The sequence below is a fragment of the Muntiacus reevesi genome, chromosome 18, assembly GCF_963930625.1.
Source record: "Muntiacus reevesi chromosome 18, mMunRee1.1, whole genome shotgun sequence".
Classification (NCBI taxonomy): domain Eukaryota; kingdom Metazoa; phylum Chordata; class Mammalia; order Artiodactyla; family Cervidae; genus Muntiacus; species Muntiacus reevesi.
This window is the reverse complement of record NC_089266.1, coordinates 24,069,741-24,086,152: the sequence shown is the minus strand read 5'-3', so window position 1 is coordinate 24,086,152 and position 16,412 is coordinate 24,069,741. Positions and strand designations below refer to the sequence as shown.

General features: G+C 41.6%; 1 protein-coding gene across 2 annotated transcripts in view; it reads left to right on the top strand.

Moving 5' to 3' along the window:
* SKAP1 (src kinase associated phosphoprotein 1) overlaps positions 1-16,412 on the top strand; it is a 295,603-nt gene that overhangs the window by 250,821 nt on the left and 28,370 nt on the right. For both annotated transcript variants that reach the window (XM_065909373.1, XM_065909372.1), the window contains exons 8-10: positions 2,220-2,283; positions 4,413-4,622; positions 13,722-13,772. In XM_065909373.1, the coding sequence (XP_065765445.1) occupies positions 2,220-2,283; positions 4,413-4,622; positions 13,722-13,772 (325 nt within the window). The remainder of the gene's footprint in view (positions 1-2,219; positions 2,284-4,412; positions 4,623-13,721; positions 13,773-16,412) is intronic.

The following is a 16,412-nucleotide window of genomic DNA, read 5'->3' as shown; positions in this document are numbered from 1 at the left end:
TCTTGACACGTCCTCACCTTCGCTGTGTCGTGCCCACCCTTCTATTGCCACATTCATCCTAGATCCTGCCTTTGCCGGGCTTCTGTCTCTTCATCCCTTCCCTTCCCAGTCTCATTCTGTAGGTGAAAGTCTTGTCTATTGCGGCACACAACCCAGTTCTTCATTCAGAGTCTCTAATTCCATGGCTTTAATTTCCACTCTCTTTCTTTTTCAACTGATTATCTTCACTTCCTTTTATGAAATCCAGAAAAAGAGAAATCTGACTGTAGGGTGAAGAAATAATTCATTGTCACATATTCATCTTGCTATCCAAAATAATCTTCCTGTGTGTAGATGCACTGCATATCTCTGGAAAGATTTCTAAGATACTAGAAGCAATGAGTCCTGAGTAATAATAGTGACTCCTAAGGAACTAGAGGACTTGAATGGGGGTGAGAGAGACAGTCTTCACTGTGTTCATTTTTATATATTTTAATATAATAGGTAATGAATTATAAAATTAAAAAGGCCCAAAAAAGTCTGAATATGGGAATATAGTGATTTTTCACCAAAAATATACTTTTAAATTGAATACATATATTGTGTGGGTGTATTCACATATTGTTCCCTCCTTGTTGGCTCCTTTTATCACAGTTTTACAAAAACAGTTTAAGAAAAACTTTAGCTGACTTAAGAAAAAGAGAAAAGCCATGCTAAGGTTAATATTAACCACTTACATAACCCTTTGACCCTTCAAGTCTTTCTCAGCACTCATCCTTTCATGTTTCTACAGTATCCTAGCCCTTATTTTGTAAAAATGACCTAGGTTTTAATTATGTAATTTCAAAAGAAATTTTTTACTTTAAACCAAACTTTTCTATGGAATTTTTTATAGATCTGTATATTTTTATTAGTAAGTTCTGATTTGCAGGGCCCAGATAAAAATTTATATATCTAAAACAATTTTCCTAGTCATTTTTTGTTTTTTAAAATTTGTTTATTTTCCTAGTCATTTTTATAGACAAGTATTTTTAAGAAATCAAGAATGACAATATTTATTAATAAGTTTTAAGCAGGAATCTAGGTTTCTTATACAACACATGTTTTTATCTTACCCTAATGACCAGATAATAAAAATGTTTTCCAGGAACAGTCATTTCAAGTTGATTCATTTAAAATAAGAAATTACTAAAGCCTGATGCTTGACTGGCCTGTTTGTGAATCAGGATGTAGAGTTTGTTTAGTTCTTTTCTTTGGCCCATTGAATCCAAGTCATTACTATAGTCTGTGGATTCTTCCTCTACAATATCCTTTGGATCTTTTCCTTCTGATTTATTTCTACAGCCATCACAATAGTTAAGTCCCTATCACTTCATTCAGAGGACTAGTTAAGTAGCCTTCTAGTTGATCTGTCTCTAATTTCTCCCTATTTCAGTCTGTCCTACTCACAACAACTGACAGAATCTCCCTCTCCTTTCGCTAGAATTTACAGTGGCTTCATCTGTACCACCTGCCCTTGAAATCTGAATTCCTCATACTCAAAGCCTTTTCATCAGTTCTTCTTTGACCCTCAGTTCTCCAGCTTCATCTGTTACTGTTCTCCAGTCAAGCTGATCTGCCTACCTTCCCCATACTTGATGGTCTCATTTCTAATCTTTGGCAGCTGGTTCTCCCTACCTGAAATGTTCAGCTCCCTCCACCAGTTTCCACCAACTCTCTTTAAAAATTCAACCCAAACAGTGTTACTTCAGCGAGCCTCCCTGGCTTACCATGGGTGATGATAAGTGCTCCCTGTCTTCTCTCAACATCCAGCTGTTTGCAAACGCAGTTGCTTTGTAGTGTCCCTTGTCACGAGTGTGTGCCGTCTCCAAAACTGACATGTTGATCTGAAGTCAGGAGTTTGGGTTTGCCTTTTTCTCTGTAAACTGTTCTCAATAAATGCCTGATGAATGAATGGGTAATCAAATGAATGAATGCACATGAACATGAATTCTGGATTCAAATCCAGCTGTCAACTTTGGGTATGCAAAGTTACTGAAGGAGAAAAATCACTTTGAGTGGGATTTTGATCTTTGTTCTAAGTGTTCATTCTCAGGAATCTGAGAGTTAATGAGAATTCTGAGCCTTCTGCTTGACTCTGCAGTTCAGCTCACAAGATTCCTCCCCTTGAACCTCCCTTTTTAAAGGGTTCACAGAAATTTTAGTGAAAGTGATACACTAATTCACTAATTTTTCTCTAGTTTACAGCTTCTAGTCCAGCTGAAGCCAGAGACTGGGTGGATCAAATAGGTTTCTTGTTAAAGGGTAAGTATCATTATTACAGAAACAGTATTTCAGTCCTTTTTCAATTCAAGTTGAATATAGCATAACTATAATCCATGGGTTTCAATATATCTTTATCTGCCCATTCTCCCTATCTTATCTTTCACATGATAACAACAAATAGTACCATATGTGATTCAGAAGGAAAAGAAACCATCAACCTGGAGGTGACCTCTAGTATCATTCTAGCTCTTCCACCTACCTACAGGCAAGTCCGTAATATTTATAATCACCAGAAAAGAGATGCTAAAAACCAGCTCTGCTCAATTCAGTGTCTCATAACCCCTTATATTCTGGAAAAGAAATACATGATACCAAAGTCATCTAGATGTGATTTAGGTTCAAAATCTTCCAGTTTTAGTCAAGTAGAAATCTAAACTCATCTAGGTGACCTTTAAGAACATTGGACACAAAAAACAAGTTGCTGTTCCGAAACCACAATCAAATGTTCTTTGCTTTGACTGGGAAGAGTCCTGCCTGAGGATGTCAAATGACTGCTCTTAGAGTACCCTCTGCTGGCCAGCCTGTAGGCACAGCAGTGATGGGGCCCAGGCAGCCTTGTCTGGGAGGGGCCCAGCAGGTAGGAGCAGTCAGTCAAGAGTCTGTCACCTGACATTGATAACCCTCTTGATGGTACACATACCTCATGGCAGGACCCTGCCTCTGCAGAAAGGCAGAAGCACCAACTTCTTACGTGATCCAAGACCTAGCGAGAAGAACATCAACTTAAAACACCAAGCCTTTTCATCTAGTTTTTTAAATTCTGCTATAAGATTTTATTGTGGATAAAAAAGAAGGAAGCACCAGAGCTTTAATTACAATTGCCTGCTTTACTCAGTTTATGCCTTTACTATCACAGGAACAAACTATTGCATCTACCAAGAGCGTCACGTATAATAGACTAGAACTAGGCAAACATGAACATTGATGGTGAGACTACAGGGTACGCTCTCATCTAGGTGCCTTGGATTTATGCGTGTAATATACCCCTAAGTGTGTAAACCTCAATAAAACTCCAAGCAGCTTTATTGAGCTGTACCCTGTGGTACTTTCAGAATCCCACATTGAAGAAATTATTCATTCCATTTTATTTTAAAACAAACAAAATAATAACATATGGTTTAAGCCACAGATGTGTCTTTGATCCCTTCCTCATATGAGGTGGCTCCAGAATTCAGATGAAAATAGTTGCAAAATCTTTATTAAAAGCCTAATCAAGCCAAACAGTTTCACTGTATTTCGAAATGAGCATCGGATGTCTCTCTATTCTTTCTTCCCCAGAGCACCCTGCTTGCTCTCGCCCATCCTGCAGAGGCCCCTCAGCAGGGTTTCAGAGAGCACGCTATACTGCGCCTCAGAGAATGAACCTTCCCAGTTCCCCATTAAAATAAGAAAGCAATCTCCCTCTCCTGCCCCGTGCCCCCAGCGCTGTAATGGCTCAGCGTCCTCTATGTGGTGACCCGTTTTAAGGTCAGCCAGACTGTACAGTTGCAAAAGGACATGGAAACCACACCACTCAGCCATTCCATCTGGTCCTGTATTACCGTTATATTTTTCCACATCCCACTTTCTCTTCCTCTTCCACTTTTGCCCACTTTTCTCTTTACAAGCACACCTCTCTGAAATTTCTGCAGTGAGACCATGGGGGAGATGAATGAGCTTTTGACAGCTCAGGTATCCTATGGAAGCCACCATAGTTCCCAGGCTCCGTGCACCCCGGAGAACCTTGGCCATCACTCACCCTCCCAGTTTTCCACTTGACAAGCAGCGCGAAGCACGCTGGCATTTCCTCTTCTGGCCTATTCTCTTCCCTTTACCTCATGTGCTCTCACACACCCATACTTTTCAGGGCTGCTTCATCCTGATCAAGTTTTATTGCAAGGAAGGATTTATGTTGATGGTTTAAACCTGATGCAGTGCTAGTCTGGCCTTTTCTGTAGATTTCCTGCCACCAAGTCCCGCACTAGAAATAACAGCACTTAACCTGGTGTTTCATTTTCTTTTGACATGTTTTATTCTCATCCCTCCTCCTCCTTCTCCCTCTTTCCTTCCCTGCCTTGTCCTTTTCCTTCTCACCCTATCTTGATTCATTCTCATCTCTGCCCTGACAGACCTGAGCTCCTTAACCATTCCATATGAAGAGGAGGAAGAGGAGGAGGAAGAAGAGGAGAAAGAGGAAGAAGAAGAGATGTACGATGATATCGATGGTTTTGACTCCTCAAATTCTGGTTCCCAAAGCAGACCCATTATCTTGCCTGGGAGCGTGGGGCTCAAAGAGCCTATGAGGGAGAAAGAAGAAGATATTTATGAAATCTTACCAGGTGAGACATTTCGTCTTCTAATTACCTTCCTCTCGTTTAAAGACTCTAGACCTGGTAGAAGAATATAACTTGGACAGCTCCAGAGGAAGCCAAACCTCTGATGGAGGCACTGCAAGGAAGCTTCCGTGATTCCCAGCACAGAAGCCCTGCCCTGGGGGCAGGAAGGGAGATGGGGGTGGGGAGTATGTTTTATCTCTGCACATGAAGTAATTTATTACAAACATCAACAGGTTCAAGAGTCAAGAATACTCATGCTGGTTCTCATAGGTTCACCATGAGCTTCATCAAAACTCTCTAGTTTGAACTTCTTTTCTGTGTAATTGTGAGGATAATGGAAAGTCACCTCAAATGATGAAGGATATGTAAAGACTGCAGAAATATAAACACCAACAAGCCTTTTCAGTAACACAGTAAAGCCTTGACAGAGCACAGTTCACCCTTGCCTAGTCCAGATATACCATGAATCAAATCACATCTCTTGCTAATAGACCTAACATGTGTCCTCTGCCCACCATTACACCAGGTCTACTGTATGTATTTCTTTTTTTTCCGAAGGCATGATAACCAGCATCTCAAAAATTGTGTAGTCATCACTGCTCCCGCCCAACCACTTCCTGTGTGGGTAACAGCAGCTGCTAAACAGTGCAGAGCACAGTGGGGGTCAGACTGTGCAAAAAATGAAGCCTGAGCCTTTTAATTGTGAGGTAGTTAGACCACAGGAACGCTGAATCTTCAAGTCCATTCAGAAAGACCGCTCCTGTGGAAATTTGCCAGGAGTTCAGTGCTCTACTGAGAAATCCAAGTTAAGTCTAAATTTATAGCAATTTAAACCTCAATCCCAGATGAACCTAGGAGCTGAGGTGAACCTAACACTCAGGCCCCTGAAGTCAGGACTGGTTACTAAAAATATTGTTAGTATGCAACTGACATTTCAAGGCTTCCTGAGAAGGGTTCAACCTGTCAATACCATGCTCATCTCTCCCTTGGGGAGAAGCCACGTCATTGCTTCCTGAGTTGCAGGGCTGTGGCTACACCTTTCCTCCTGACTGGGACCTCACACACTCAGTCACCAACCCACAAGAAGAGCCTGCTTCTTCTCCCAGCACTTCCAGCCTCTGCCAGTCCCCAACTTCCCCAGTCTTTTTGTTGTGTTTTATTATGCAAATGATATCTTGGTTGAGGTCGAGCCATTTCTTGTGTCTGAAGTTAAAAAAAAAAAATGATAATTTCCTCAGCAAGTCATCGTCGTTAATGAAGTTTTACAAAAACAGATACAACCAAAGGAAAATAAAATTTCACAGGTGATAAATTTTTCCAATTTCCCTGGCAGAATTCGATAGGATTGTTAAATTAAGAGTGAAGGTGTCTGTTAGAAAGCAACGAGCAGTGATGGGTAATTTTATAGAGTGGAAAATTGAATCAAATTGCTACATTAAAACACAGCTCCTCTGAGAATCTTCCCTTTCACAGTCTGCTCCATTGCAACAGCAGGGTGCAGAAATGGATCTAAATCACAACAACCCCTAAAAGGAGATGTATTCCCCAACTTGTCCAGAGGTTTCTGATGAGCTCACATTCCACTTGCTGCTGTCCAGGTTGGGGGAGATATCCAGGTAACACTCCACTTGAGGTCACAGCTGTGTAAGAGTGCTCTGGGAGAACCTCACAGAGCCACTCAGTCTTCCGTGGAGCAAAGAAGGGTTGCTAGTGCCCGTGTTTACTTCTCAAAGGAGCAGGGAGAAAGGAGCTAATGCTCAGACACACAGAGCAAAGGAGAGTAAAGGGAAAGGTGTCTCAGAAAATAAAACCTAGCCCCAGGTGGGTTGCTGAATGTGTGACTGATTTCTTAGCAACCATCCTTCCCACGCCCCTGAAAACCCTACCCTCAGCCATCGTGGCACCGCCCAGTGTCCCAAAGCTCGCGCCAGTTTGGATATTGGAGTGGACTCCAAGGGCATGGAGACTGGTGTACTTTCTTGAGGAAAGCCACTTACCCTGTGCTTACAACAACTGCCCCTCAGAAGTGAGGAAGGCCACATCACGGGAAAACCAGGGTCTCTTTCCAGATTAGGGCAACAGCAGTCAACTTGCTGGTTTATTTTCTAAAGGACAGGGCTGTTCCCAGCCAACAGGTTCTTTCCCAAAAGCTTCTGTCTATCACAGTTTTTAGAGACTGCATTGAAGTTGGGATATTTTGGCATTTTATCATGATGCAATTATTTCAGACACGAGTCTCCATCAGCCAGCTTCCTGTCTGTGCTACTCAGCTTGTTGCTTCTGAAATTGCAGTTCGTTTTGCCTGTGCCACCCTCCCTGTCTTGGAGGAATTGAGAGAGGATGTGAGGGAGCCTGACACTCATCTCAGAAGACCACCCCCTGAGCAGTGACATGTGAGACACAGCATGATGTCACAGTGACAGCACTGGCTCTGGGTCAGGATGGACCTGCTCTGCCATCTGCCAGCTGTGAGGCCTTGAGCAAGTTATCTGCCCTGTTTCTCAGGTGTGGTTTTGCCAGCTGTAAAATGGGAATAACAGTAGTAGCTGTCACAAAGGATGTATGAGAAGCCTGGAACAGAATGCATAAGGCACTGAGAGCCCTGGCAAACAGGCAGCGTTCAGGAAATGCTGGCTATTCTCCATCTGGTGGCATTTAAACAGAAAGTGTTGCCTCTTTGAAGAATCCTAGGAATCAGCTCATTCCCCATCTCCTCCAACCAGACCAGAGACAATCCGGTTGGACATTTTCAGTGATATGTGTGAAGCAGGTGAAACTGAAAATCCCGAGCAGATGGAAAGTGGCTCGCACCTTCTGCTCAGGCCCATTTTTACTGCGAAGACAGGTGCTGGGTGGAGGGACAATTGACAGTAAGGTGGGACTGTGCTAATGTTGCACACTCATCAATAGTCAAATGACTTGGGCCTCTAAAACATGTCTCACTGTAACAGGTAAATGTGCTTTGTAGAGAATATCTGCTTCTCCTTCCTCTTTGGGATGGGGCCTACACCAGCCTCACTGTCTCTATGGGAAAGGCTGTTTAAGTGAGATCTCCTCCCTTCCAGAATATGATTTTGATGGACTTCCTAGTTTTGAAAGAAAAGTGCCTGTAACATATACCAAGTCAATACAAAAATGTTTTTTCCTAATCAAAATAGTGTATGGATCATCAAATTAAATGCACTACATCACATTAATCATGGGATAATTAGCATTTGCTACATGGCTAGCACTCTCCTTCCCTTGAGGGAAAGCCAGAGCACTCGAGGTTTTCAGCCCAAGACCACAATGTGAGTCCTAGATAATATGGTTTCAAGATTGTTATCTACTGGGATTTCTGAACATCCATGTTAAGAATATGGCAGCCCTTGATTTTAAAGATCTCATTTGCAGTAGATTAAACTGTAGGGAACTACCAACAAAGAAATACTAAAGCAATATGTGGAAAATGAAAGGTTTTTCTGAACCCTCTTTCACCCCTCCCCAAAATTATTTTGCAGTCTAGCACAGGCGCAGTTTCATGATTCCAGATTCCATAAAAGGACAGTTTTTAATCAGGTTTCTCTTTGTCTGGGGCCTCGAGCCTGGAATCCAGCAAGGCACCTGAGACCATTGAAGAGCTGTAACTGAGGCCTCACAGCAGCTGCAGTAGCAACAGAATCTGGCCGTGTTGTCTAAAGAGATTTCAGGAGGGCACATGGAGAGACAAAGCGCCTTCCCTGGGAATGTCTGTGCGCATTCTGAGGCTGCTTGCACTGCCCTGGAGGGTCATTATAGACCCAGAAACCAGATCGCTTTATAATAAAGCAGATAACCGGGTATTTTTTTCATTTGAGACAAATGGAACCCATTCTGTGGAATTATTTTTCCCCCATACAATTGTCCAGACCCACAGAAAGGGGGAGTGATGATAGCAAGAAGTCTAAGGAAAGAAGAAAAGCAGACACCAAAAGTACGAAGTTTGTGAAGAAACAAGTTCCAATTTCATGGAAAAGCAGGGCTCCATGACGGGCACATCAAAGAATCAAAGCTACCATCAGGCCCCTTCCGAGCTTCTTGGCCTTTTCTTCCCCTCGGTCCTATGCACCCCTGGCTCCAGACAAACCTACTTCTGACCAGCACCAAAACTGGAACCGTGTATTTTCTTCTGCTTTGAATCCCCGCCCCCAGTCTGTGACAGGGGCCCCTCTGAGTCCCCTCAGTGGCGGCCTCCCGGAGACGCAGCTGCAGCTGAGCTCTGCTTCAGCCTCTACCCCAGGGATTTGTATTTAGGTTTTTCTCCTCCAATTAGTAGGTGCTCAATTATGGTTTTTGAAATTTAGTGTATTCCAAGTGTTGCAGTTAGCAAAAATTGAGTTTAATATGTAGGACTCAAGATCCTACCTTGGAGATAGGATACAAATATTTTGAGGTAACAGTTGAGATTACCAGCTATACAACAGAGAATTAAATGTGCTATTAGCATTATGCTCCTATTTGCCATGTTGTTTGAAGAGGTGCTGTAGCATCCATGGATTTATAACATATCTATGCATTCTGTGGAGTGGTTTCTATTTCCATTTTTCGCCTGTTCCCTTTGCGCTTCGAGGTTATCTGCATTTCTGCTACATCTGTCACCAGAGCACCTTGACATCTGGTTGCACACTGATACGTTTGGCATTTTTAAAGCTTCTGTCACTTTGCTTTACTTGAGAGAAGTGACCTCCCTCTTTCTTATCTAGTCATTTTAAAAATTTTATTCCCAGTTCAACCGATGTCAGAGCAGCACTTCAGAAAGGAGCTAGGCATCATAGGAAGCTGGCTCCTCTCGGGGTCCCCACAGTGGAGTCAGTGTCCCGTTCCTCTCAGCCTCTCATTAGTGTCCCTGACACTGTGCCAAGAGTGTTGATTGAAGTCAACTCTCTGGATACTGATGCTCATTTGTGATACCCCATGGTTCTCTTACACATTCACACAGTTAACAGAATCTTCCTCAACTGTTTTCCCAATTGAAATGAAATATTTGGGAATCAAGTAGAGCATTTAATGTAATAAGTGGACAGTAATCTTTAGAGGTTAATTTGTTTAAAGCCTGTGTAAGGTTGGGTTCCCACATGCGCTGTTAGGAGCAAGAACCATTATAATCTATTACTGTTTAAAGTTGAGCAGCACATAAATTTTAATTCCTCCTTAAATGAAGATGTATTTTAGTAGATGTCATGCTAAAAAGCCTAATAATATTCTTATACAGAAATTCAACAAGTTCTTTAGCCTAAAAAGTTTTTTTTTTTTCAAAGTAATCTTTTTAAAATTAAAGTCTCACCTTACAGATGGAAAAAAAAAAAAAGAAAGAAATTTGGCTGTTTAACCCCCTTTTGTGAGCAGAGTTTTTTTGCTTGTTGCCATATAATCAGTCTTCTTAACTTTGGAATTTGAAAGATAGCAGTTTGACTTCACGGACAGATCCGAGATAAATTGTACACCTCAGCTTTCCTTGTAGCTCAGACAGTAAGGAATCTGCCTGCGATGCAGAAGACCTGGATTTAATTCCTGGGTCAGGAAGATCCCCTGGAGAAGGGAATGGCAACCCACTCCAGTATTCTTGCCTGGAAAATAAATCCCTTGAACAGAGGAGCCTGGTGGACTATAGCCCATGGGGTTGTAAAGAGTAGGACACGACTGAGCAGCTAAGCCTTCCGCTATTTGTGTGGTGCCCTCTGAAGCTGGGGGCTTCCTGGGTGGCTCAGACAGTAAAGAAACCGCCTGCCAATGCAGGAGACCCCGGTCAGGAAGATCCCATGGAGAAGGGAATGGCTCCCCACTCCAGTATTATTGCCTGGACAATCCCGGCAAGGGTGGCAGGCTACAGTCCATGGGGTCTCAGAGACTCAGACACAACTGAGCAACTGACGCTTTACTTTTACTTTTTACTCTAAAACTGGGATGATGCTGAGAGGACACATCTAGCTGTGGAGGGAGGGCACTTGCCTTCACCAGGTGATGGTCCCCATACTTACTCCTTCAAAGACCGCAGAGACACAGCACCCAACCTCTCACTTCAGTGGCTGGGCTCCTACTCTGACGCCTGCTTTTAACCACCTGGGAAGGACACTTAGATAGACATAGGGATTGGGGCGTCCTGGTTCACTTGCACCACCACAGCGCTTAGTAACGGTGATGAATGATATGTAAGACCTGTGGCCAATATTCTGCTTTCTTTCTAGGTGACTCTACAGGCCCAGTGGAAATCAGAGTATCTGTTCTGTAATTGAACTGCATAAAGCAGTTTTATTTTTTCCATTTTTGTATCATGACTGGTTTAAGTGATGTTGCCTGAAAGGATAAAAGATTCAAGTTTTAGTTTTCATTTTTATCATTGCAAATACATTTACATTCTCCTATTTTACAAATGCAAAGAGCAGGCAAGCCACTTTCAATAATTTATTTTAAAATCAATGCTAATGAGGTTATGTCTCGTCAGTGGCCGAGTTTTACAATAAAGTCTGATTTATTTAGAAAAGATCTTTGGTGTAGCTTCCCATCTAATGGTGATGGGAAGGGGGTGGAGTAGCAGGCACAGTGACCCTCCAACTTCGGATCCAATTTGTAATTCACAGCGGAGATCTGACCCAATTTACATTGATTAGAATTGGGAGGAAGAGACATCTGCGCACAGACAGCAGAGGTAGAATAAACCCTCTCTGCAAAAGTGCCTAAGCACAGCAAATTACTGGTCTTTGTGATTAAGTTGTCTGATATCAGCAAAAGAGCTGTGCTCTGTCCAGATTATTGGGTATCTCTAAAACGGAGGACATACCAACTCTTCTTTGAATGTTTTCAATCCTGCGAAATTGGTCCCACATCAAAAAGAAAAAGCATCATAGCAGAGAAAGGAAGGAAATGCAGGTAATAACAAGAAGACAATGTGCAAAGAATGATGTTAAATGTGATTTATTTCAGTGTGATCTATTTCTGATATTTGATCTCACTCCTTCATTATCTCACATCCTTAATTCCTCATGGAGAGGTGGGGGAGCCCTACAGGCAGTGAGTGGGAAATTCTCTGCTGCAGGATCATGCACAGAGATTAGGAGAGTTGAGTCCTTCTCCTGTGCGACCTTGTAGGGCAGGCTTATATTATATATATATGTTATATACCTATTTAAATGTTAGTCACGTGATTTCTTTCCCAAAGTATCAATCCCAATAACAATATTAATTTAAATTTTTGCAGGGGAACTATTTCATTTTATATGTGAAATTAATTGTAATTCTTTAATGTCCTGTAGTGTTACATACTCTTACGCTAATTATGAGCCTAGAGTTTACTTCTCCTAGTCTGACATACCATAACTCATGTTGCCCTATAAACCTTATATTTAAAGGGGAGGTTGTCCTGGGCCATCACCTCAAAAGTTCCATTTAAAGGTATAACTATGGGGATCAAGACAGGTAAGTGCCTTCAGATTCAAAAGAGAAAGAAAAGTACATGTGGCCAGAAGAAACTGAGTATTCAACCCTCAAAATGTTGCTTTTTATGCCCCATTCATTCTCTGAGTCTGTGTGTGTGTGTTTCTGTGTGTGTGTGTGTGTGTGTGTGTGTTGGGTGGTAGTGATGAAAAGGAGAATAGCATGTATATTTCTGTGCATTTTGCCCCACATATAGAACAGCTTAATATGATTCTGATACCCATACTTTCTTGATAAGGACCCAGTTCTCATGCTATCAGGTAATACAAAGTCTGGGATGAAACAGGTTAATGAAGGTAAGAAATCGTGTTGTGACTTTGACTCTATAAACACTTGGATGGAGTGAGACAATGGCCTTGACTTAGAAGTCATTGTGTACCCGCCATTCATTCCAACTGCCCTCAGGAGCTCACACTCTCATGAATGAGGCAGGCTGAATAACAACAGTAAAAAGGTAGGTACAAGCTCCAAGTACCAAGAACATAAAACTGTGTATATGACCACCTTCTGTAACAATTGAACAAAGTTTGATATATTAAGGATTAATTGATCACAGAGGGTTTAAACATGTGCTTAGCTTCATGCATACAAACTCTGAATACTTACATGGAGATAACACATTTTGAAGAGAATTCTCAAAGGGAAGGAGAAATCGGGTCTGAGAAAGAGGATTAGGATCCTAATAATAGGCACCTAAATAATTCAGTGGATTGGAAGCTTCACAAGGGCAGGAAGCTGACCAGTCTTGTCCATCACCACATCTCCAGCTCCTAGTGCAATGTCTTGCATATAGTAAGCACTTAAGAATGTTTGTGAATGAATGAATGGAGAGGGAAAGAAAGGAAGGCCAGTTTGAACATGAGAAATGATTTTTTAAAAAAGAACATGGAGGCATATACCCTGAGGGAACCAAAATTGAAAAAGACACATGTATCCCATTGTTCATTATAGCACTATTTACAATAACTAGAACATGGAAGCAACCTAGATGTCCATCAACAGATGAATGGATAAAGAAGTTGTGGTACATATATGCAATGGAATATTACTCAACCATAAAAAGAAATGCCTTTGAGTCAGTTCTAATGAGGTGGATGAATCTAGAACCTATCATACAGAGTGAAGTAAGTCAGAAAGAGAAAGATAGATATCGTATTCTAACGCATATATATGGAATCTAGAAGAATGGTACTGAAGAATTTATTTACAGGGCAACAATGGAGAAACAGACATAGAGAATAGAGTTATGGACATGAGGAGAGGGGAGTAGGGGGTGGAGAGAGTAACATGGAAACCTATATTATCATATGTAAAGTGGATAGCCGACGGGAATTTGCTATATGGCTCAGGAAACTCCCAACGGGGCTCTGTATCAACCTAGAGGAGTGGGATGGGGAGGGAGATGGGAGGGAGGTTCAGAAGGGAGGGGCTATATGTATACCTATGCCAGATTCATGTTGAGATTTGACAGAAAACGACACAATTCTGTAAAGCAATTATCCTTAAATAAAAAATAAATAAATTTTAAAAAGAATACGGTAATTATTGCCTTAAAGAAGAGAGTGTGTTGAGCTCAGAGAAAGAAGACCCGTCAGTGCAAATAACAGACTATTGACCACTAATTGCTAATGCTGATCATGTTTATCCCCACAGATGAAGAGCATGATCTAGAAGAGGATGAGAGTGGCACTCAGCAAAAAGGAGGTATGAGAGCCTCAAAAATGTGCAGGTGCTGGGGAGGATATTCGGGCTTCCCACCGGAGAAAGCACCGTTCTCTGATTACAAACATTACTGGACTAGCTAACTAAGAGGGTACTGGTGTGTTGACCTCAACAGCCCCGAATAAGATGACTGGACAGGGAAATAGCTTAACCTTAAAAGTAACCACCCATTCACGTTAATTAATGTTCCCCGAACAGCTAAGATTTATCCTAAAGAGGGTGAGAAGCCGAACCAGATATTTATTTTTCCCTATCAGTATTTCTTAAATCAGTACAGTGAAAATAGAATTGCCTCATCTCTAAAAGATCAGAGGATTGAGAATGGAAAGAATGGAAATGTCTCCTGTCTGAGAGGCCCGGAGATTGCAAGTTCAGAGGGGAATGGAAATGTGTCAGATCTGAAAAGTGAGCGTGGGGGTGAAGGATAGAATTGCTTGGTGATGCTGACTTCTGATGGCCTGGTTTGATTCCAGGCACATTTGGAAATGAATATGTAACAGGTTTGTTGAATACAAAATTACATCTTATTCATCCCAGACTGTTAACCATGCTTCAGTCTGTTAGTCAGCCCATCCTTTCTAAGGTCAGATGCCCCTCTAAAGCCCCCTTAAGTCGACCAAGGTCCTAGTCTATCATTGTCTATAAAGGAATACATGATGTACAGGCCACCTCAAGGACATTTATGCCATCAGCAGAGCCTGGAAGTGACTGATTTAGATACTGGCTGACTTTTTCTTTGAGATTCTATGGAAGTCTTAAGCCTAGAGATTCTTTCCCTCTTTCCATCCTTTTCCCCTTCTGTTTCTCCAGCCTCTCCACCTTTTCCCATTCTCCTCCTTCTCCCTTTCCTCGTGCCTTTTCTTCTCTTCCTAATCCATTCGGCAAAGCCCATTTCCTGGGTGAATTCTCATGGGAAGTAAATATGTAACAGGTTTAGTGAAGGACCCAACTTCTCCAAATGAGAGAAAAGACAGCAAAGAGGCAGCATCAGAAGTCACGAGCCAAAGCCAAAGAGAAGTGAAGCAAGTATGACAGGAATGTTAGTGTAGTTTCAAGTAAGGACCTCATGACTGTTAGCGCTTGTGATTAAGTCCTCTGTGAATTTTTTTTTTTTTTTTACTGTTCTACTTGCTGTACAGAATTACAACAACAACAACAAAAGTCTGTTTCTTTACCAACCCATATCCCACATATGTCTTTTCTCAACCAACTTCCCTCACTGGTGCAGGAAAGAAGCACTTTGTGTAGACAGCGTGGGTGGAGTAACTAGAAGCTTCTTACTTTACATTAAACTTCCTTCAGGAAGCAGCAGCCTTCTGGCAAAAGCCTAAAATTCAGTTTCAGACTTCTCCCCTGTCTTATTTCTTCCCTCCACTCCTCTTTCTAAGGTTCAGTCTGAAGAGTGAGGAGAGATTTGTCTCTTAACTGTTCCAACAGCTATAATTCACATACTTCTTAAAAAAAAAACAAACACCTTTGTTCCTCAAGCTTTCTGCCTCCGAAATAGGTGTTGTTAAAGAGCAGTGAGCTCTAAATACATTTCTATGGTTTATACTTCCCACCAGTTATAATGATTGGTGACTTAGGGATTAAAAAGCAAAGGAGGCCTTTTCCCTCTCTCTGAAGAATCTGAGGCAAGAATTTTTATTATTATTGTATTTACTTTTTTATTTATTGAATTTATATGATGCCTTTCTACGAAGGAGCTATAGAAATGGCAAGAAATATGTAACATCCAGGTGTCATCACTTAGCTTTAAAACAATAAAATATAGAGGTTTGAGGGAAGGGTAGACATATAAAAGGCAAGAGCTCCAGGACAGTGTAAATTCTTCTATAATAGGCAAGCTACACAAGTTTGGTTCACTTGGGCAAGTCAGGTGTCACATGCCCTTTGAGGGGGAAAAGTATTTTCTCCTAAATGATACCATGGCTACCAGGATTACCTTTAAAATCCACATGCTTTTCTTCACTATTTCAGGGATCCTTTCCCTGGAATGCTGTGCTTTTTCCCTGATGGAATTGCTAACATTTTTAAAGCCTAACTAGGATCTTATCAGAAGAGAGAGAAAAAAAGAATTCAGTGTAGCCTGGTTGGGTGTTAATGACCCTGTAAGATGTAATTTCTTTTATTTTATTCTGTTACCTAGAAAATCTATCACAGCCTTGTAGTATTGATTGTTCAATCTATAAAGAGCTCGGTTTACAGCTTGACTGTTAGTAACAGGGTTATTCTAATGAGTGACTCTTCAACACCTCAGATTTTCACTAAATTCTAACCCATCAGCCTAACGGTCTAACACTAAGTGTCTTTGGTGATGATAGCTTTTCTCCATTCTCTATCATGAGAAGGCATGTCCAGGTAGCCAAAAGTAAAACTCAATCTCTGCTGTTTGTATGAAAACAACTGGCCATTTGCTTGGCTATGCCATGTCAGATCAAAAGCAGGGCTGGAGGCGTGAATCATCCTTAGAAATGTCAAACCTCTGACCAAAGAAGATCTTGAAACAGGTTGTTTTTGCTCTGAAGTTATGGGCAAACTCAGCCAAGGAGGAGACCATGTTCAGTCATTTCTGCAGAAAAATGATTGCTGATGAGCTTTCCATTTCTGAGGCATTTTTTC